This window comes from Phlebotomus papatasi, chromosome 3 (genome assembly GCF_024763615.1).
Source record: "Phlebotomus papatasi isolate M1 chromosome 3, Ppap_2.1, whole genome shotgun sequence".
In the NCBI taxonomy this organism is placed as follows: domain Eukaryota; kingdom Metazoa; phylum Arthropoda; class Insecta; order Diptera; family Psychodidae; genus Phlebotomus; species Phlebotomus papatasi.
Window position 1 is genome coordinate 38,105,305 of NC_077224.1, and position 23,530 is coordinate 38,128,834.

Here is a 23,530-nt window from a genome sequence, read left to right on the forward strand (position 1 = left end):
ATTGAAATACGACTTTTTCGCATATTTCTGCAGGAAACTAGGCTTTGACGTAAAGTTACTAAGATAGACTAAACAAACGAAAAAAAGATATTTCAGTTTAACTCCCCTGTTCCCTACTAAATTAATGATTTTGTTTTGTGAATATAGGACTTAGACCAATAGACACACGGCTTAAGCTGGGAGACGTCTTAATGTAATTATAAACAAAATAGTGATTAGATTACATCTCCATGAGTTTCTAATTAATCCGTCTCTCGGTTTAAGTCGAGAAACGGCTATGTTAGTGAAAACGGATGGGAATTATTTTGATTATAATTACGTTAAGCCGTCTCTCGGCTTAAATCGTAAGTGTGTTAAGGGAGTTAAGGGCATTAGGTTCATCCTCTTCAGTTTCTTCCGGTGTTCGTCAGAGGATTGCCTTCTTCTCAAATCAAAGACTAAAAGTTTTTCTCCAAAGCTTTCAACCCTCGGTATGGGTCTTCCTCAGTGGGTCAATTATAGTCTTTCTATTGATTTGGAAACGTTTTTCGTCCTCTTAACACTACACATAGCCACAAAACTTACTTTTCTTGGGAAAATTTACTATTATTTTTTCTTAATATAATTTTATTTTTTGTTTGCTGCTTCCTCTTCAGTGGTTTTGTTCCAACCACTGAAGAGGAAGCAGCAAACAAAAAATAAAATTATATTAAGAAAAAATAATAGTAAATTTTCCCAAGAAAAGTAAGTTTTGTGGCTATGTGTAGTGTTAAGAGGACGAAAAACGTTTCCAAATCAATAGAAAGACTATAATTGACCCACTGAGGAAGACCCATACCGAGGGTTGAAAGCTTTGGAGAAAAACTTTTAGTCTTTGATTTGAGAAGAAGGCAATCCTCTGACGAACACCGGAAGAAACTGAAGAGAATATACAACTGCGTCAGATACAGTATTCGAAGATTAGGTTCATCTTTTGTAACGAAAAGTATTGTCACATTTTTTTTTGAAAAAAGTGGAAAAATAATATGCAAAAATTAAAAATGTCTCTTTCTTAAATGACTCCAACCTATGCCATGGTTTTTAAGTCGTAGCTCATTGGAAGTGATCATTTTGAAAAATTTGTTGCGAAACTTTCCGATTTCTTTAAATAAATAACAGTAATTACTTTTTTATTTGCACAATGTGATTATGGATAAATAAAGGCACTATCAAATTAAGTAGTTAAAAATTAAATTTATCCACAAAGTATAAAATTTAATACATAGGGGAGATCGGGGCAGAATTAGCCACGTATAGTATGTATTAGATAGTGGTATCTAGTCCCCGGCGAGTGGCCTTCAAAATTGAAGCCAATTTCTTACTTTCACATACAAATGCGTATGGGAATTTTTCTGCACTCGTGATCGTTATGCTAAATATTTAAAAAGTAAGAAGTTTTTCCGTATTATAAGATACCTTTCCGTATGGAGTGATAAATATACTAAATTTTTGTTTAAATAATTTTTTTCCTTGGAGCATTGTGAGCTGAGTCCGAGATCAATTTAGAAATTGGCTTCAAATAGCTCCATAAAGAAGGCTAACTTGCCAGGCGCTTGAGTGGTATCTTACAGTTTGCCTACGAAGGAATATTGAGGAAACCACTTCTTATTCTAAATACATAATTCCCTTCCTATTGATTGAAATATTTATCAGCCTCACTCAAACATTTCTTGTACAAATTATGCGCAATGAAAAATTTCATTTGGTGCCTAATTCTACCCCGGTCTCCTCTACTCAATTTAGAGCTATAAAAGCAGTTAGGTTTTACATGACTTTCATGTGAGTTTTAGCAAAGGTTAAATTAAAAATTTACAATTTTCCCTGCAACCATTACAGGTGCTAATAAGACCCATTTTTCTAAATAATAATGTTTATCCTGGACCAAGTTGATTTCTTTGCAGTAAATAAAGCACTTCTAATACATCTACTATATTTGCTATTTAGTGTTTTATGTGTAAAGTTCTTCTTTAAAGAGAATCTTGAAATATGTTGTGATCAAAATCTCATCTTTTGATATCATTTTATTAATTCTCTGCAGTAAAGCCGAAAAAAATCCAATAAATTGCTTGAATGAAAAATTCTTTTGGATAAATTCAAATACCATAGTCCTCGATAAAAGTAATTAATTTTAATAAAATGCCAACATAATTGAATTTCATGAGAGAGGTGCACAAAAAAAGGCATGCACGATGTGGAATCTCCACATGAAGTGGTTGAAAGCGTTCTTGAGGAACACGTTCACTGCACTGCATTCTAATCTCTTTGCATCTGAGAGTGATTTGATGAAGATGGGCACTATTGGGGAATGAGGTGTGAGGTACCATAAGGAATCGACAAGACGAGGGTGAAAGCCCAAATGGAAAAATTGAGTAGATGCATCACAAACCTTCGGGATTCTCCTTCTGCTGCTGAATTATCAATGGGGTCGTCTCAACTGCAGTCGTTGGAAGATATGTAGTCAATAATGTCGAATGCGGAATATCTGCAAAGGAAGAAAAGTTGTGCTGGTGAGAGGAGTCTGTGAATGAAAAATAAGGACGGATGAAGTTAAAGAAAATGTTATAAATACAATCGACACACTATATGCACTCTCGAGAGGCAACTCTTCGGATAAACTTTATGTTGAGGAAGAAAAAAAAAAACAAGAAAAAAGCTCACCCCAAAATCTCCCTCAAATGCCAAGTTATTCCTAAAGAGGAGCTGCAATGGACGAAAACTCCTCTTTCTCTCTCTTCTTTTTTATACCAAATCCCTGCTGTATTTCTTACCCCCAAAATCCTCCGAAACATCGATTTAATTCACATTCCAAGTGTTATCCAAAATCACGTTTTCTTGCAAAACCGACACAATTTTAAGATAAAAACACATACTAATTGAAATCGAATTAATAGTCTATGGCTATTTCCCCAAAGCACCTTCCACGCCTTTCTCTCGTTCAAGTGGAAAAACCCCCATGCAATAAATTCAACAGCATTCCCAGAAAGACAAAGAGAAAAGTTTAGGGAAACAGGAAAGAAATCTTTGGCAACTTCTTAAATTCACTCTCTGCACAAGTGAATTGTTGAGATTTTCCATTCTCTTTTCCACAATGTTTGTGTTCAATAAATTGAAAATTGCCGACAATCTTACAAAAAGTGCACTTCTTTTCCGGGTGGATAGATCATTCAAGAAAAAAAAATAAACAAAAGAATAAAATATTCACCGACGTAGAAATAATTTAATATACAATTCTGTGCAACACATTCGTAAATTTCGAGAGAAAAGAGAAACGCTTTTTTTTTAATTGTAATCCTAAGTATATTTTATTCTCATTTCCCCTTATCCACGATCCTTAATTTAAATTGAATGGCACAGGTAAAAAAAGTTAGCAGAGAGCTTTGGAGCTTTTTCCGTGTGTTTTATATGTTCATATGCAGAAAGTTAACGGATATACTGTTTGGAAACATATTTAAAATTGCATAATTACAGTAATACCTCCTAAAAGACTCCCACAAATTGACCAAAGCTTTTTGTGAGCTACGTGTATGTGAATTAAAATGCACACCTCGCACAAAAAGTTGAAAAGCTAAAGTTCAAGGGCGATTAACTATCATTTTGTATGTTTGATTTAATAGATAAACCAAAATACTATGGCAAACGAGGATCAGATAAAAATTTGTTATAGAGTATATGGTAGAATAGCCTAATTCAGAACTTAATTAAAAATCCGGTGATCGTCGGATGGGAGGAGGTTCAGCTCAAAATAAAAATTTCTTTTCTTTCCAGAGCTTTCGATGCTCTACGCACCTTCTTCAGTGGCTGAAGATGTGAATTTATTCAACATTAAATAATTTTCTTTTACAAAAATCTAATTCAGAGCTTGCTCCAAATTAGGTCAGATTTATTAAAGGAATATGGCAAAAATATGAAACGTTCGAAGCAAGAGTATGTACGACACACTTCAAAGACTTCCCTTTTTATTTATTTGCATATTATTTATTTCACAATGTTATTATTTTATTCTTTGCACTTTAATAATAAATTGAAAATCCCTTTATATTGATAAGTTGTAATAAAAATTCCTATTTAAAGCAGGTTATGAATTATATTATTTTACCCTAGTACCTTTTTTTCTGAGATTTTTTACAATCTCAGCTTTTGTGGTCCTGGGTGAAGTCTGACTTCATTAGATCGGGCCCAAATTTTGGATTTACACGTTTTGACACTCGTAGATAACGAATATCATGTGTGCTAAAATCGATTTTCGTGGACGGCTCGTCCCGTACCGTCCTGTCCTGCTCCGTCCCGTCCGGAGTACAAACGCTTCTGGAGAGAGAACGGTGAAAGACATGGACAAGCGGTTTTCGGCAAAGGTTAAATATCGTTGGGCCGCTTGAAGTTGATGATGTCAGACTCACCCCCTCCCACCCACCTCTCCCATTCCACCATTTTGGAATACCCACAAATTTTGTTTCTAAATAACTCAGCCCTTAGCTGAGCCTAATGGCTTTCGATTTAAAAAAAAAAAATTTAACTCACAATCGAATTTTCACGCATTCTGAGTTGCAAACACCCCGAGTTGCACGCATTTCGGAGTCACGTGTGAAGAATTTTAGCTACCATAAGCTTATCTGTAGGGGAATTCTGCAACGATATGACAATGTCATATGACAAATCTTGGTGGTACATTTCGGAACAGGACAACATTAAAGGCCAGTAAGTATCAAATCGCTATTACAAGGGGCTCTGTAAAGCTCTCACTAATTCATGTGAATGGCATTATAGAATAGTTTTCCCGAATTTATCACATAAAAATTCTGAATTTCGTCACATGACAATGTCATACGGTTACAAAATTCCCCTGCTAGGCTTATCACTGGTCATTTTCTATTTTAAATAGTTTGAGTGGAGAAGGCCAACAAAAGAAAAAAAAGTTCATTGAAATAAGTTAATAAAAAATAAAGATAGAGTCCGGTCCATTTGGATGTAGTAAGGGTCGGGGTACAGTGGAATGGAGTAGATATGGATAGGATCCACCATTGGACAGATCTCGATTTTACATACAATAGAATGATCTCGATGTCGGATACAACATATCCTTAAATTTCATCGAAATCGCTTCATAAACACCGAAAATACAATCAAGCCAAGACATTCTCGATTATTCCTCAGGTCAAAGAACATCGAGGGATGAGTACGATCCACCGTTGGAGAGGTCTCTATCTCAGAGACAAACTATACTAAAATTTCATCGAAATCCCTTCATAAACACCGAAAATACAATCAAACCAAGACATTCTCGATTATTCCTCAGGTCGGGGAACATCGAGGGAGAAATACGATCCACCGTTGGTAAGGTTTGGACCTGAGCTACAACATAATAAAATTTAAAGAAAAAGCATTGCCTAATTTTCTAAACATTTTAAATCGTATTTTCGAAAATCGATTTTTCGATTACTCTGACCTTCGATTAAATCGGATGAAATTGGGGTATCATAAGGTTTGTAGTACTACACGTGAACTTTCCAAAATAGCTCGAGTCAGGGTGATAGGGGTCAATTTTTTTAAATCGAAAGCCCTTGGGCCTAGATATAACATACTAAAATTTGAGATTGATCGATGCCATAGGGGCTGAGTTATTTGTGGGTATTTAAAAATTGTGGAAGAAGGGAGTGGAAGGTGGATCTGATATCACCAACTTCCAGCCACATATCGATATTTTGCTGAAAACCGAATGTCTTTTTCTGTTCTCTCACCAGAAGTATTTGTACTCCGTACTGAACAGACGGGACATAATTTTTGTGACCTATGAGTGTCAAAACGTGAACATCTAAAATTTGGGCCCGATTTGACGAGGTCGGATTTCACCTAGGACCACAAAAGCTGAGATTGTAAAGAATCTCAGCTAAAATATATTTGTTTGCCCTTTGCCTAAGCTTGAAAATTTCACTGTTTTTAATTTTGCTAATTGAAGACTGCTCAAATTTACTTGTTGTCTCCCGAAAACCCAAACTTGCTATCTCCAACTGTTTGATCTCTGGTTCTGCTAAAGACCACACGGACGAGCAAAATAATGTCATAATATAGTTACTTATTTCAATGTTTATTAATTATTTCAATTTAATTATGTTCTTTTCAACGTTATTTGAAATTTTGAATCGTAAGAGATGTTGCCGTCGATAGAGTTCGAGCAATAAAAGTCATTAAAGAAAAACAAAAATTATTATGTATATTTTACTCATAAAAACCTCTTTAATAGCACTTATAAACCCTTCAGTAGAGCTTTTAACATAGCATTAACGTCATGGTCCAACATTAATATCTCTGTAATGATTTCACAAATAATCCGTGTAAGTGCATTAAAATGTGGATATTGAAAATCCAGTGTAATAAATCTCCCATTCGCAATGAAAAAGTATCTGAAGGGGATTGCTTTATCGTTGTTACCATGAAGTAAAAGCATGTCTTACTATTTTTCATTTTAGTCACACAATCATAAGAAGCTTTCACGATTCTTTTCTCAGGCGTGTCTCTGGAGAGATGAGAGTTGGAAAAGGTGTTGGAACGATTTTGGCGGGGAGTTTTCTTCCGGTGTCACCATTGCATCAAGATGTTCCCGTGACCTGAGGGTGTTTGGAGACAAGAGTCTGAAATTCCATTCATTGGTGCTGATGCCCAGAACGTGAGCGTCCGGTGAGAATGGCAGAAATAGCCAGAGGATCAAATTTAACGACTTCTAAAAGTCCCCCTCAATTCCGCGTCGAACGTGATGCATTGCCACTCTTGAGCATTTTCTCACTTCAATTCAATATTTTTTTCTCCATTGTTGTGGCGCCAACACTGAAGTATATCGTCGGAACACTATGAAAAACACTCAGAATACTTTTCGTATCTGGCTCCAATTCGCCATACCCTTTGGACGATTGCAGGAAAATCCCCTTGGCGTGAGAAAATCCCGTGGAAAATATCCGGTTTGAGATAAATAATGCACATAAATATGCAGTCGAGAAAATTTCAGATACACACTTCAAGAGAAAGATATTTCGAGGCGGGTTTGCAGGTTCAATCAGGAGGCAAGTTGGGCTTGTTTCAGATGATTTATAATGGTCAATATGGTCTAAAGTATTCTAACACACCTCTTCACCCTCCACAATTTATATCTCTCAAAGATAAAATGTCGTACGTCATTTTTTTTTATTTTCTTGTATATTTGAAGTATAATTTTACTTTCTAGCATCTAAAATTTTAAGTTAGTTGACAGGTAGCAAATTGTCGAGTATTCTAATTTGACATAGACCTAGAATACAGTGCAATTTATTGAGACTTAATTTTTTAAAGAAATATAAATCAAAATAAATGTGTAATAAGGATATACACAAGTAATGAGATCAGCTGTTGAAATGCTCTCAAAATGTTTTACAATTAGACTACGCGATGGGACTAAAATATTTCATGAAATTATGAGTGTTAGGGATGGTAAAGCGTTCCAGGCTTTGCGTTCTAACTCAAGACTTAGATTGAAGAGACACGACTTGTTTAGTTGACTGCTTTATTGGAACTGAATTTACATATTTGACATAATTATGCATTACACATTATGCTCACTCTAGGAAATTACAAAATTGATGAATTTATAAAATAATTTAGGTGATACAGGGTGTATCACTATACTGGGAGAAATCCGAAAAAGTTAAAATAACATTCCGAAAATGTCAATTTTACCCTGCAGTATTGATCCGAAATCGGTGTAAATATTACCCTTTTTAGGTGTATTAGGGGTTAAAGTTACCTTTTTTCATGTTGATTTTACTCTCAAAAGGTGTAAAATTAACATTAAAAAATGTTGATATATTTTTACACCCAAAAAGTGTTAAAATTATGACGAAAAAAAGTTAATCGTAGCCTTTTTTTTCTCAGTGTACAAGATGCTATACCTTTTAAAAGTATTTTCTCCATTTCGCATCATTTACCATTCACCGATTCTTAACCGATTTAAACCGATTTAAAAATCACTTAAAAGATAAGCCGGCCCAAACGACCGTCAAGCCCGGATTACCGGCCAAAAAAGCTTCGCTAAGTATTTGGTGGGATTGGAAGGCAATCATCCACTATGAGCTGCTGCCCAATGGCCAACCGCTTAATTCGGACCACTATTGTCAACAACTGGCCAGATTGCAGCAGGCGATCGAGCAAAAGCACCAAGAATTGGCCAATAAGAAGGGTGTTGTGTTCCTTCAAGATAATGCCAGGCTGCACACATGTTTTCCTACGCTGCAGAAGCTCCGAGAGCTTGGAAGGAAGTTTTTAACTCCCCTACTTTATAGCTTATACCTTTTGTTACTTTTTACTCCAAGTGGCCATTTTTAATAACAGCATTTCTGGAGAAAAGAACTTTTGTGAAATTCTAAAATAGATAGCGGATTAGTATTCAAAAAATTCAAAATCAATTTTGGAAAATAAGTAGGTAATAATTGTTATCTTCTTCAAGGAAAATATTTCAAAAATAGGGCTAAAAATTTCAATATTTTTTATTTTCTAAATTCCTTGTTCGAATTCTAAGAAACTTAGGACATTGAAGAAGGTCTATGGAGGCAATCTATAGAAAAAAATTTGAGCCGCTATCTTTTTTACCTTGGAAGATATTGAATTTTGAATTTTTCGATTTGTGATTTTTTGCCCCAGTCTCCCCTATGCTTTCAGGCGTATTTCAAAAATGATTTCTCAAATTGACTCCCAATGGTAGGCAAACTTGCATAATTGTATATGCATAATCTCGTCAGGTGCATAATCTCGAATTGCATAATGCCGGGACTGAGTGTACACTCAACCCCGGTATTATGCACATTTTCGGGACCGAAAAATGTTCCTTCATGGAATGTTGTGCCAGCATTATTATTATTAATTTTTTTTGGAGACTATTCTTGAACGATGTAAGTGATCATAAAAAAAGGTAAGAGAAAATAGTATTAGTTTTTACAGAGAATTGCAAAAGTTTAATGTTTTAATCTATTTAATTTCTTAAAGGTAGCTATTTTCAAACTATCCCAACCATGAAACCATGACTGCTCTTGTTATTCATTCATCCTCTAGGAAAAGTATCGTGTTTCGTTTAATTTGTGATTAATTAACGTTTCCATAGATCGATTAACATTGCTGATTCTTAGCACAGCAGCACTAAATGAGGAATATCGTTAAGGAGCACCCAATACCAGTGGATGGAGGGAAAATCACAAATTTCACCCAGAAAGTGTGGGTTGCAGGAAAATGAGCCAAGATGAGTTGGGGTTGACTGAGATTGTGCTGCTCGACAATCCACAAACAAGAACAAAAGTCCAATTGCAGTGGCACTTCAACCCACTTGCGGGTCTCTTGGGCAAGAGGGTTGGGAATTGTGGGTGGACAAGAAGACGGAAGAGAAAGTGTATCCATGTCTCATAGAGTAATTTCACACGATGCGCATTTCAAGTGAGAGAACAAGATTCATACCCCAAACCCCAACTCCGTGGCTCTCCTTGATAGATGAACGGGGTCTACAAGCTGAATTCTGCAGATGTGGCTTCTGGGAGCAAAATGAACTTCTTTGGCATTCACGCAATGTTCATTTTGCTGCTCAAACTTGCATGAACCAGCTCACTCGTTATTTCATCAATTTCACCACAATTTTCCACTTATTTTAAGTCTAAACAGATGAAGAAAGTGCAGAAAGTTCATTTGAAGTTCCTCAAAATATCCCTCTTTATTCTTTCTTTCAATTCATTCGCAAAGTTCCTCCCTGGAGATTCTATAAACCATCTCCTTCTGGACTCTTAAGAGTTTGGCAATTTCAAGAAAATCAGTAAAATTTTTGTGGTAATGTCTGAGAAAGTGTTTGAACTCCTGTTGCCAATAAATTTTATTTGCGAAACACATGAAGTTGATGAAAAACAGTAAAATAATTATGAAAAGATTTTCTGTTAATTTTCATTGCAGCTCTTTTTAGTAGACTTTCTTCAAGTGTTTTACGACAACCGTAAAAGTTTCAACAGAATAAATTCGTTCAAAGCTGGATAGTAAATCTTTTTTGAACTATAAATCATGCCACAATGGTTAGAACTAGCATTGTTAGAATGGTTAGAATGAAAAATACACAAATGGTAGAAATGTGTTCTAATCGAATTTGTAATGTTCAATTTCAATTAAATAAATTTAGTTTTTAACGGAACAAACATTTAGGTTATTATATTGGCAATTTGATTGGGTAAAAAATCAAATTGACCAATGAATAATAATTCATAATGACACTGCATTATGCATAAATCATCAGTAAAATATTAAAAAAACTTATTCGAAAAGAATTAAATTTAAATAGTAATTTAATTTCAATTTCAATTTATTTAATTTAAAATGGGACAAACTGTCCTGTGTACAAAAATAGCCCTATACAATAAAGTAAGGTAAATTAGGAGTCTGCAGAGGCCTCATGACTCAGAATAAGTCCTCTCTTTCGCTCTCTGGCTCAAGTGACTCTGGGCAAAGTGTTCCAGAGTATGACAAAAATGCACAAAAATGCAGTTACGAAAATTGCGACTTCCTGAACCGGGTACACGGAGACACGAAGACCTGGATGATGATCCAGCAATCACAAGCTAGGTATCGCGGCTTAACAGTGAAAAGAAGCCCAGAAATAAAATCCACCACACCAGTATCGAGATAACCGGGCTTTGGAAGATCGAGAATGGAGTCGATAAATGTAGAAATATGATCATATTTACGAAGTCAGAAGATACACCGCAGACATGAGTTAAATGCTAGTCTCAGACGATTTAGAGCGTCATGGTGAGTTCGAAAGAACAGCTCGCACCCATAGACGAAGAAGGGCACAATCAGCGCCCTAATCAGTACAGCGAGAGAAATCCGAAAAAGTTAAAATAACATTCCGGAAATGTTTATTTTACCTTGCAGTATTGATCGGAAATTGGTGTAAATATTATGCTTTTTAGGTGTAATAGGGGTTAAAGTTACCCTTTTTCATGTTAATTTCACCCTTAAAAAGGTGTAAAATTGACATTAAAAAATGTTGATATATTTTTACACCTAAAAAGTGTTAAATTTATGAGGAAAAAAGTTAATCGCACCACCGTTTTTTCTCAGTGTAGTAATCTAGTGTTCTGGGGCGTAAATGATTGAAAGCGCCGTAATGTACGCAAGGTAAGAAAAACCTTGCGACAGATCTCTCCAAAGTGATCCGACCAGGTTAGAGTATCATTGAAGTTGACAACAAGATTCCTGACTTTGGAGGAGGGTGGAATCACTTCATCCGAAAGATAAAGTGGATATGAAGAAGGGTTCCTATCTCTAGAATGAATGATCAGTGCTTGAGACTTTTTGGCATTCAGCACAAGGCCATTGCTGTAGGCGCAGAAAGTGATTCTCTCCAGATCATCATTCACCGCTTCAAAAGCATAGGATGAATGTGACAGATTCCCAGAGCAATAAATCTGAAGACCATCAGCATACAAGTGATATCCGCAGAACCTGAGTACTTGCGGGAGATCATTTACAAAAAGGGAAAACAGAATGGGCCCTAAAATAGTACCCTGAAGAACTCCATGAGTGATATCGAGGGGAGACGAGGTTGATTCGCCGGACCTCACTACCTGGGATCGGGAAGCAAGGTAAGATGAAATAAGACGGACGAACGGATGCCGTAGAAAAGCCAAAAAGTCTTTCAAGTTTATTACACACTCAGAAAAATAATCGAGTAAAACTTACTCGAATCGATGTTGAATTAACTCTCTTTCGTTGTGATTTTCGATTAACTATATTTTTTAGAGTTGATTTTACTTCTATTTAGGTGTAATATTCGGAAAAGTTGTTTTAACTTTTTTTTCTTAAATTTACAAGACAAAAGAGTGTGAATAACTCTTCAAGACTGAAAATAACTCGTTTCAAAAATAAAAACAAATCTTTTTTAGAGTTAAAATAACACTTTCAGATCCCAAAATGAATATGTTTTACAATTTTATGTTTTTTTTTTATTTTATCATTTTCTTTATTATTATTTTCTTGACATCAAGTTCCCTATGTTCCGAGCGAATTATCACGTATGAGTACGCACACACAACACTGTTAGGCATATTTAAAGTTGATGTTCCATATGAACTTTGTCACACGAAAATCTTCTTGACTGAAGTATATTCCTAAAACGAAAACACTTAAGCATATACTTCAGTCGTGATGAAATTTTACATCGAAAAAGAGTAAAAATTACGTCGATATCTGACGAATTAATTTAACTTGTACGAAGAGTTGTTTCAACTCTATTTACTAAAATTTACAACGAAAAAGAGTAACAATTACATCGATATTCGTAGAGTTAATTCAACTTTGCCAAAGAGTTGTTTTAACTTCTTAGGTTTTTTTCTTAGTGCAGAGTAGATCGTGAGGAATGCTTTCAAAAGCCTTGGAGAAGGACCAGAATGCTGAACATGGCTCTATCTAAAGATAATGCAAAGTCATTTAACTAGTATTCAATTTACAATTTATAAATTTAAAGACAGTGGAATTTTCTTGTAAGTTTTGACAAAAAATAGAGAATTTTTCATGTTTTTATGACATTTTACGAGAAATCTTCTTCAGTATTGAATCTAACCTGAATAAAATTATTTTCCTAAAATAACCTAGAATTTTGAGGTTCAAATAATTTTGAAATTTTTATTACTGCATTTATATTTGGTAATTTTTTGTTATTTGTTTTTCTACTTTTAATTTTTTTCAGATAAATGTATTTTAAAATGTTTTAAGGCTTCTTAAAATGAATAAGCCAATTTTCTGAACTTTTCAATTAGTATTCTGAGTTTTATTAAATTTCATTTATTTATTACTAATTCAGTATTAAACAAAATCACTATAAGCCTGTCTGAAAATACCCTTTTCAGAGCTTTAAGTTAAATTTCCAGATCTCATAATTATTTTAATATTCATTTTGCTCTCAATACGCTTTACGTTTAATATTAAACCATAACACTGAGTGAGAGAAATCCGAAAAAGTTAAAATAACATTCCGGAAATGATAATTTTACCTTGCAGTATTGATCCAAAATCGGTGTAAATATTACCCTTTATAGGTGTATTTGGGGTTAAAGTTACCCTTTTTCATGTTAATTTTACCCTTAAAAAGGTGTAAAATTAACATTAAAAAATGTTGATATATTTTTACACCTAAAAAGTGTTAAAGTTATGAGGAAAAAATGTTAATCGCACCCCCGCTTTTTTCTCAGTGGAGAAACTTATTATATCGCTTTATTTCGATAGATAATTGTAATGGTTTAAAAATTTAATAAAATAAAAAGTCCTGGATTGTTTAATTTTGATGTAGTTTTATGAAATACATTGGAGAACTCAAACTAAAGGCGCTACGCTGTTATTGATTTTAGTTGACATAGGGGTGAAGTATTTAATTCCGCAACATAAAGGTATAAGGTCTTCCGTTTAAAAGAGGTACGGAAAATGTGGCGAAAGATGAAACTTCCTCTTTCATCAAAGTGTTCTATCCTCTCCAAAGTGATAAAATATCCAATAATGTATTAAATGCATTAAAATTTCAAATTAAAACCTCAAAGAAGTACCTAATAATTACCATCTAAATTCAAAGTCAAAGTTCTAATAAAGATTTCCCCCATTTTCAATTACAAATTCAATTAAATCGCAATGACTAACTCTAAAGAAATTAAGAACACTTGTTGGAAAAATCCCGCAACTTTTCTCACTAAAATCGTCTTGAAGTTAATTTGAGAAGATTGAGAAACTTGTTCTCCCCCACCGAAATCCCCAGCAAATAAATTCTCAATTTAGTCAATTGAGACACATTTAGTGAATCTTCTCGCATAAATTTCACTTTCTCTTTAGCATGTAAGCGCACTAAAATAATTGACCATAAATTTGTGTTTAGAAAATTTTGGGATGGGAGGAAAAAGGTGGTTTGTGGTAGAAGTTTCTCATTGAATTGCTATAGTGCAATTGAAATAAATGTGTGAATAAAAATCAGTAATACGAAATGTGTAGGACACTGGAACATGATCTCAGTGTTCCCTTAAGAGTACTTTAGCAGAAAATTAATTTAACAGTGTTGGCAAAATGGTTAGAAACAAATGCCGAAGCTCCCGGGAGGCATCACTGAATGGAAAGAGCTTGAGGGAGAAATGAAAGAATAGTGCAATGGGACAAAATTGCAAATGGGAATTCATGAAGGCATCATGAGTGCATCTGTAAAAACATTTTCAGATGGAAAGCTTTCGATGGGGCTTGATGAAAAGTTTTTGGGCGGAAAGGGGGACAGAGGATTCTGTGTTAATTCAGCACTCTGGAGGCGACGTTCGCATCGTCGCATGTATAATGAATGATTATATCATGGTGCAGTTTAGAACAGCATTATTCCTTCCCTCTTGACACCCCGCGTGACCACCATTGAGAGGCAATAGTTCAGCCAACCACCCAACAGCCGGAGAATGCCTTTTCCATTCCTCGAGGATATTAGTACAAGTACTAGCGAGAAAGCTTCGTCTATTTGAGCTCCTTGCCTGCCATGCTCTTGCCAGAGTAATCGCAATTATGGATGGTTTAGTGAGGATTATTTTCAACAATTTTGTAATACTAAACTTTGGTGTATGTATGTACTTTTCCTGCTTTTATATATTTTGCATATTTCCCTAGAAGAAACTTTAAACGTTTTCACCCCTCGAGATCCCATAATTTTAGATGTTTTACGGCTTCATCGTGTGCAGCATTTTCTCTCTCGCGTCAGTGCATCCAGAGTTTCAAAGGTCATAGTTAGAAGATTAATAATAAATTCATGTGCAGATTTCATCTTAAGTATGAAGAATAAAAGATTGAAGTGTATGAAATTTCCGTTTCTGATAATAAATTTTACTCAAACCATATACTTCCGCCTCTTCAATTCTTAATCACCCATCCGCCGACAGCTTATCATTAATTACCAATCTTCGAAAAAAACTTCGGTTAACCTTTACTTCCTCTATAATTATCATATCAATTGTGATTCCGTTTAATTATATTTTAAGGCAGAAAAGCTAACGTAAAAGTATTGGATTGTAGAGTATATTCTTGTAATCTATTAAGTTGGGATTTATTTAATTCTCAAAATTTTATTGAAGTTTATAAATATTCAGATTCAAAGGAAAATTATTCCGGGAAACATATTGAGCCCAATCGGAAGTAGATTTTGATTCTCCAATAGTGTCTTGGATAAAAGGTAATTGGAACTCTATTTGCACAAAACGTCGTTGAAGTTCGAAGAATTCAAATTCAATTTCGAATTTTCATATTAAATTTTCGAACAAGATGGGAGACATTTATCAAATATCACACTAAAAAGCTGGCAAAAGAGTAACTCAGTGATAATGGAGCGATTAAATACTGGGTCAAGAACAGTAAACGTCGTTTTTCTGTTTTCTTCCTCACACAATGTGAAGACTGTCACATTTTGACACTTGACAACTTCGAAATTTAAACCGAATGTAACTTCCGCCATCTTACGAAAGTATTAAGAAGTAATAAAGTCTCTTTTCTTTCCGTACAGAAGTAGATCTTGAAAAATTCGAAAATCTATTTGAAGATCCAAAAAAGAGACTTTCTTACTTCTTAATTCTTTCGCAAGGTGGCGGATGTTACATCCTGTTCGAATTTCGAAGTGCTCAAGTGTCAAAATGTGTCGGTCTTCACATTGTTGTGAGGAAAAAAACTGAACGACGACGTTTACTGTTCTCGCCCCAGTATTTAATCACTCCATAATCACTGAGTAACTCTTTTGCGAGCTTTTTAGTGTGATATTTGATAAATTTTCCCCAACTTGTTCGAAAATTTATTATGAAAATTCGAAATTGAATTTGAATTCTTCGAACTTCAACGACTTTTTGTGCAAATAGAGTTCCATTTACCTTTCATCCAAGACACTATTGGAGAATCAAAATCTACTTGTGATCAGGCTCTTTTTGGATCTTCAAATAGATTTTCGAATTTCTCAAGATCTACTTCTGTACGAAAAGATTTAATCCTAAAAAAAAATTACCTAAATTTCTTAAATTCTACCTAAATTAAAAAAAAAATTGAGTTCGTGAGCCATATGTTTTGTAAAATTAGACTTAGTCATATGTTCTATACAAACGTAGGAGAGACTGAGGCAGTAGAAAGCATGAGGTAGTACGAAACACAGGTGAACACTGATTTTATGTCGACCATTTCTTAACCAGTCTCCCCTGCGGCTTAACGTAAATTATAATGAAAATATTTTTTAAACTATATTCCCACGAGTTTCCCTTCCCACTAATAAGCCGTCTTTCGGTTTAAGCCGTACATTTGACTAGAGTATTACAAATAACACTGGTGTCGGTGGTTATTATAAAAAATGGCAATAACCGTTGATTCAAATAGATGAAGTATTCAACACATCCAACAATGTTAAAGTTGTATTTCCCATCAGAAACATTGGTTGACTTACTCAGATTTTGACTCACCTATTAAGCGAAACATTTTGCTTAAATTAAAAAAAAAAGTAATCTTGTTTTGCTAAACTGAAATTTAAATACTACAGGCTTCAGACTTAAGACTTGGCCATATGGCTTAACTGTTATAATTTCTTATCAGTCAAGATATTTTGGAAAATTTAACTTACGATTGGATTGTTAAGGACAAATGACTTAATAGATTTTGAAGAAGCAATTAATTTGGTTGCCATTTAGGATTCTGAGACCTTCGGGAACTGGGCTAAATCTCTAGTCTGAAGACCGCTTACCGCTAAAATTTTCTAAAATATTTCACTAAATATTTCTCATCTGGATATCTTCATTCTCGAGGAATTTAACCCTGGAATGGTTACCCGTGCAGAATTATCCTGTAAGGTTGGATACAATGTTGAACTTCTGTCGAGAGGTGATACATGTAAAAAGAACCATCTTCTAACTAAAGAATAATTCGAGAGGATTAGATACGAATGAGTTTATTCCTTGGCGACACTTTTCTGCCACTCTTTTATATTTGTCAGGAAAATTGAGGTGAGCGCGAAAGGTCATCTGCCCATCCAGGCACCTTCCAGAATAAACGTGCTCAAGGACTGAGATGTTAGTAGCTAATAAACAAACAATAAACATGGAAGCTTCTACAGATAAAAGCACCCTCTCTTTGCTGGAATTGTCAGAAAAATTGTCGACTATTTTTATTTTACTCGTGGGGACCACCCATCGACAGTCTTAGAGTGTTTTCCGCCTTTCAAAAGCTTCAATGCTACTGAAAAATTTACGAATGCATTTTCACCCTCACCAACAGCCATCGCAGTCTATTATTTATCGTGGAAGAGCTCTCTGATGGTTTCGGGAAAGCTCCTGCAGAATCATCTCTCGGGAAAGTGATAATTTTTTATTGTTGACACAACAAAAGAGACACAATTTGGTCCACATGATTATTGCTAGGATATTCCAAGGGGATGGGCGACCCATAAAACAGCTCACTGAGGCGGAAGAGAGGGTGGTAAAAAAAAATTGGGAATTCCAAGGGTTGCAGAATGAACAATGACACAAGTATCAACATATCATGAAATGTACACATTTAAATTCACGCAAATATTCACTTTTTTTTTGGGGGGGAAAGACAGCGACAAAGAAGACTCAAACTCCCCTTTTCGATGTGTCACATTTTTCCATCCTCAGCATATTTATTATGATATTCTCCCACACTTCCCTACGGAGCTCTTCAGTTGGCCCATCAGACAAGGATGACGCGTGTACCTCATGAAAATTTAACAAAACGATGTACTAAGTCATGTGTAACAATATAATGATGTTCTCAAATATAATTTTTCTCAATCCTCTTTTTTTCTCATCCCTCATGAGCCACTCTCACGTGGTTCTTATGCTTCAAACTTTGAATACAAATTCCCTTCATCATTCTTTACCGTACCCTTTCCATTATTTGGGCTTTCTATTCTCATCGGCAGTGGATATTCAAGAAGAGGTCTGAGCTATGCTAAAAACTGGAAGCTATGCTAAAAGCTCTGACATAGAAATAAAATAAGTAAGGGAAAGTGCCTATACCTATGCTTCGTACAATCTCAAGCTTCGTAATGACTAAATTTTTTCTTTAAAGTTTAAAATATAAACCAAAATTCCGAAAGATCAAATATCGTAAGCCAAAATCCAGAAAGTTAAAATCTCGATGACACAAAATCCCGATAGAGTCAAAATTTTGAAAGCAAAAATTGTGAATGGGTCAAAATCTCGAAAACCAAAATCCCGAAAATTCAAAATTCAGAAAAGCCAAAATTCCGAATAGCCAAAATCCCCGAAGCTAAAATCCCGCAAACTAAAAACCTCCATAGCCAAAATCCTCAAGAGACAAATTCCTGAGATGGTCCAGATTGGTCAAGATCCTGAATGGTTCGAAATCCCGAATGGGTTAAAATATAGAAAACACAATATCCTGATTGGTCAAAATCCCAAAAGCCAAAATCCTGGATTCTTAAAATTTTCATAGCTATTCCTATATGATTGCACCTGCTCTTGTTGGAGGCAAAGGGAAATTTTCTGGGTCTTGGGAATTTATTCTACGCATTATCCTCCATATAATTTCATTTCTTTCAGGATTTTAAATGTTCTGGACTTTCGCTTTCGAGATTTTGGCTTTCGGAATTATGGCCCTTTTGGGATTTTGGCTTTCGGAATTTTGGCTTTCGGGATTTTGGCTTTCGGGATTTTGGCTATCTCCGGTATTGCGGAGTTACATATATTCAGGAACGTAGGAAAAATTTGTTTATTATGAAGTTTGGGATCCTGGGATCGTACGAACCTAGTCCTCGGCGAATGGCCTTCAAAATTGAAGCCAATTTCTTACTTTCACATACAAATGCGTATGGGAATTTTTCTTCACTCGTGATCGTTATGCTAAATATTTAAAAATTGAGAAGTTTTTCCGAATTTTACGAACCATGGACACTTTCCCCTAGTATAGCTCATGTTCCATTTTACAGGTGATAAGAATTCAAATCGCATTTGGGTTGCCAAATTTTGTGAAATTGATGATGCTTAAATCGAATTCAGTCATCTCATAGTCACTTAATTTCACATAAGATTAGTTAATAAAACCAGTTATTAACTTAAATTTCGGATCCTTTTTGACTAAGCCAGGTAAAACAATCGGTTGTAATGCCGAGTAAATAAGTAAAAAAAAATTCCGCCGTTACAAAATCAATAGCGCAGACTCCTAAATTTCAGACAATATCGTTTGCAGAGAAGAATCCAAAAACATGTGTAAAATATTTCGCTATTGGCGAATATGATGAGAAGGAAGAATCAGAAAATTCCCTAACAGGTGAAATTCAACAAGGTGTTGCATTAGTGGCAACGAAAAATATCCATTGATCACGAGACAAGAGATAAAAGCTTCCCCAGGGTGAGCTTTCCGTATCAATTATTTTGCTGTGATTGATTAGAGAAGCAGCCAAAAAAAAGGCAATATAAACTCACGGTATAATTTGATGGCTCCATCGGTGTCTCCAAGTGAATTCTTAGCAACACACTTGTAGGATCCAAAGTCTGCATTTTCCACCCTCTTTATCGTCAATCGCATCACAACCCGATAGGTGTTCTCGTATGTTGTGGGCTCGTGTCGTTCTCCTGGAAAGAAATGAAATAGAAATCAGCTTGAGGGAAAACGAAAGATAAGACGTCACAAACGTAGAGACGACATGAAAAGAATTCTGCTACAACTGGAAGAAAATTAAATTTTCATTTGAATAATTTTGTTCCACCCTCGGAAAAAAATAACCCCACCCCACCCAAAGCTTCATTCTCATGGCCAAATTATTTTCTAATGTGACTTTTCGTCGTCTTTCATCGTACACCCACTTGGAAGTTCATTTTTTTTCTGCCCCGAAGAAATCTTCCCTCCCGCTATTACTTGCTCCAATGATCACTAAGTGACTCCCCTATACATGGGTTGTTGGAACACCACTAGGGAACTTGGAATGGGCGAGCAGAGTCAACACAACTTCTCAATGAATGACAGAAAAGTGATACGATGTGAAGCTTTTATATCAACCTTCGACCTCCAAGTATATCAGAAAGCTCAGCATTTACCAAGAATCAAAAGACCAACGAGACTTCTTATACAGACTTTCTCAATGAAAGTAGATCATCCATGCGACTTTAGCATGAGGATTTCTGTACGCTTTTAGTAATTGGCTATGCAGCTCTTCTTGTTTTGTTCATGCAAATTCAATTTCAAAGGGCCTTCCATCAGATCTGTCCAAATAAGGAAAGTTCTAAATTTTTTTCTTTTCTATTTTACTCCGATAAAATTTACTTTCTTAGACAGTAACTATTGCAAAAGTACTGCAAAGCTTGTTGGTCACCAACAATAAGACGGCGGTGGACGCTTGTTACTGCTCTTTTGTTTCCTATGCTACCACACTATGCTTTCAAGAGATTTGTGCCTCAAAAGTCAAACGCATTAAATAAATAAAATAAAAAATAAAATAAAATTGTTAACTAAACCTAATGTGAAAACGTTAAATTCACTCACCATTAAGATGCGTGTTCGTGTGAAAAATCATCGATTTATCTGTAAAAAACTAATTCCAAAATATGAACATTCCACACGGTAAAAACTTTTGAACACTGACCAAAATATTGGAACAAGCTTTTCTTGAAACAAATTTTTTTGGAATCAATTTGTACCTAGAGAAGATACTAGTTTGTTCCAAAAAGTTTTCTTTACAGTTTTGTTATGAAATATCGTTACAATTTTGTTAGAGTTTTCTTTTGGAACCGTTTTGATACGATGAAATGTCTACAAATTTGAGTTGATTTCGTTTTATACAAATTTCTTCCTGAAAGTTGGAATAAAATTTGTTCTACTCGGCCGTTTTGTTCCCACTGTCAGGCACAAATTGGTACATTTTCTTTATAACAATATTATTCCTACATCTGTAACATATTTGTTCCAAAATTTTTCGGTGTCCGTCAACGAGGTAATTTTTGGAACGAAATTGTTACTTATATGGGGAATCTTTTTGTTCCCATTGTCGGGAACAAATTCGTGTAAGTGATTTCGTCTTACAGTTAAGGCTTATACTTCAGTCGAGATGAATTTCGGTGGCGAAAGTTCATAAGGAACATCAAATGAAAATCATCTTGACGGAATCTCGAATTAAAAAAGTAAAACCATGTAGCACGAAAATTGTCACAGATTTGGCGTCCTCCTCGCTTCGTTGGTGATGGGTGACTGAGTGTGAGAGGAGGGATACTATTTTATACTAGACGACCTATTTTTTGGAACAAATTCGTTACTATATTGGGTATCTTTTTATTTCTCCTAGAAGATACAAATTTATTCCAAAAATTTTCGGTGTCCGTAGACGAGCTAATTTTTGGAACAAATTAAGGCAGTTAAAGATCAGCTTACAGACAATAGGGGACAAAATTACACGCATCTACGAAGACATATAAATAAGTATCGTAACTTTTACATGAAAAGTAATGAGAACTTTAAGAGTTGCCAGGGAATATTTATATTTTTAAAAATTCAAAAAATCATTATCGGTTTTGCTAAAATAAAAACTATAACATTAAAAATATTTTAAATTATCAAAAACTCTTTTTCTGAGATAAAATCTGCTATCACTAAAGTGATTTCGATCAAAATCCCGAAAAGGTCAAAATCCCGAAAACTAAAATTTCGAATAACTAAAATTCCGAATAGTCAAAATTTCGAACGGGCCATGGGATTTTGGCTTTCATGATTTTGGCTTTTGGGATTTTGGCTTTCGGGATTTTGGTTTTAACAATTTTGGCTTTTCGGAATTTTGCTGGGAGAAATTTTCACAATTTTTATAATATTTGGCCCATTTTTACGTGTTTTCCTTCTTCTTGGGTTTTGCTGGGATTTTGCTGTGAGAAAACCGAATAAGAAGAAAAAGACGTAAAATTGTGCCAAAACCCTGAACGAATCTCAGAGAAAAATTGAAGGACTTGACCACTGATGAAGGCTTGGAGACCGAGCCAAAAGCTCTGGAGATAGTTGATGTGTTTCCCTGAGTGACTGTTTCTTTCCGACGATTTCTGGTTTTCCCTATTGTTGATTTCTATAATCAAAAAAAGTTATTATTTTTGGGACACCGGTGTCCCATAAAGAAAATATTTTTTCCTGACTACCTAAAGTTATTTTTTTTTTATGTCTGTACATAATTGTAAAGTAGAAGGTTGAATGAATCTAGAATATTTTTTGTAAGTCTCTAGCTATTTGCTATGTAGTAAATATTTAAGCTCAAAAATGGCGAATTTTTAAATTCTCAAATTCATAATTGATTTTATTTATTTTTTATACTTCCAATTTTTTTTAAGCAAAAGCCTTTTGGAAATAAAATCTACAATACTCATACGTAATATTTTTCATTAAAGCGAAAAAATATTATTCATAGGTATTTTGAGAAAAATTACTTGAATTTTTGGGCTATTTTTGTCCCTATCGTTCATAGAAGCACAAAATACACCAAATAATACTTTGTTGGACTTTCCAAGGTTAGATATAAGACTTATCATTGATTATGTTTCTCAGTTTAATTTTTATTGTAGATTTTCAGTCCGTAAAAAGTGTCTCGTCGTCAAAGGGTTAAAGGGTTAAAGGGTTAAACTTACTTTTTAACAAATGATTCGATATAATTTAAGTTAATAAAAGTTCTTTCAGTAGTTATCCAGTGAATTTTTAAGTCAGCATTTGAATGAAACAATTATATTGCAGTGTAGGATAATTACGATGAGCTTTTCATTCAAAAGACATCGAAAGCTCGATTCGGAGTGGTCTTTCTATTTTGCATGCTTCATAGTCATTAGGGGATGGGAATGTGCAATGGGTTGAATTTGCAAACCATGACTATTGGTGTGTTGTATTTATTTCATCCTGACTGAACTACAAAATTCAGCACAGGTAGATGTAAGGGAAAAGCAAGATGTACCTGGAGTGATGATTGTATCATTGAGCATCCAGTAGTTGATGGATTTGGGGAAAGCTTCCGATTGACAGTCGAGGGTTATTGATTGGCCAAGTGCAGCGCCCACAAGTTGATTCTGAATCCAGATCATGGGTGGAACTGCGAGAGAGGAATGGAATTTTATGAAAAAGATCCATATCGAAATAATGGTCAAGGTTTTTAGGCGAGGATGCAAGCACCGGGAGGATTTCTAGCGTGTGAATCTTGCAGGCTAGCAAAAGCACTCACAGTGTACGATGAGCATGACTCTTTTGCTAATTGTTGGAGGTATTCCATTCGATGCTATACAGAGATAAGCTCCCATGTTGAGGCGATTCACTCGTGGAATTGTTAGCACGGACCCATTGAAACTGGTCACTGAAATAGGAGAAGAATCAAATGGTAATCTCCGTTAGTTATATTCCATGTGGGAAGAGCTATGCAACTTTTAGGGGAACAAGTAGAAAAAAACACATCCTGAAATAACATAGAGACACCCAACTCAATTGAGGATACATT

The 23,530-nt window shown here is 34.9% G+C and overlaps 1 protein-coding gene across 2 annotated transcripts in view; it reads right to left on the reverse strand.

Moving 5' to 3' along the window:
• Positions 1 to 23,530, reverse strand: part of LOC129805545 (opioid-binding protein/cell adhesion molecule homolog) — a 142,389-nt gene that overhangs the window by 12,693 nt on the left and 106,166 nt on the right. For both annotated transcript variants that reach the window (XM_055853529.1, XM_055853528.1), the window contains exons 7-10: positions 23,261 to 23,389; positions 22,997 to 23,131; positions 19,509 to 19,658; positions 2,405 to 2,500 (exon numbers count right to left, since the gene is read on the reverse strand). In XM_055853529.1, coding sequence (XP_055709504.1) covers positions 2,405 to 2,500; positions 19,509 to 19,658; positions 22,997 to 23,131; positions 23,261 to 23,389 — 510 coding nt within the window. The remainder of the gene's footprint in view (positions 1 to 2,404; positions 2,501 to 19,508; positions 19,659 to 22,996; positions 23,132 to 23,260; positions 23,390 to 23,530) is intronic.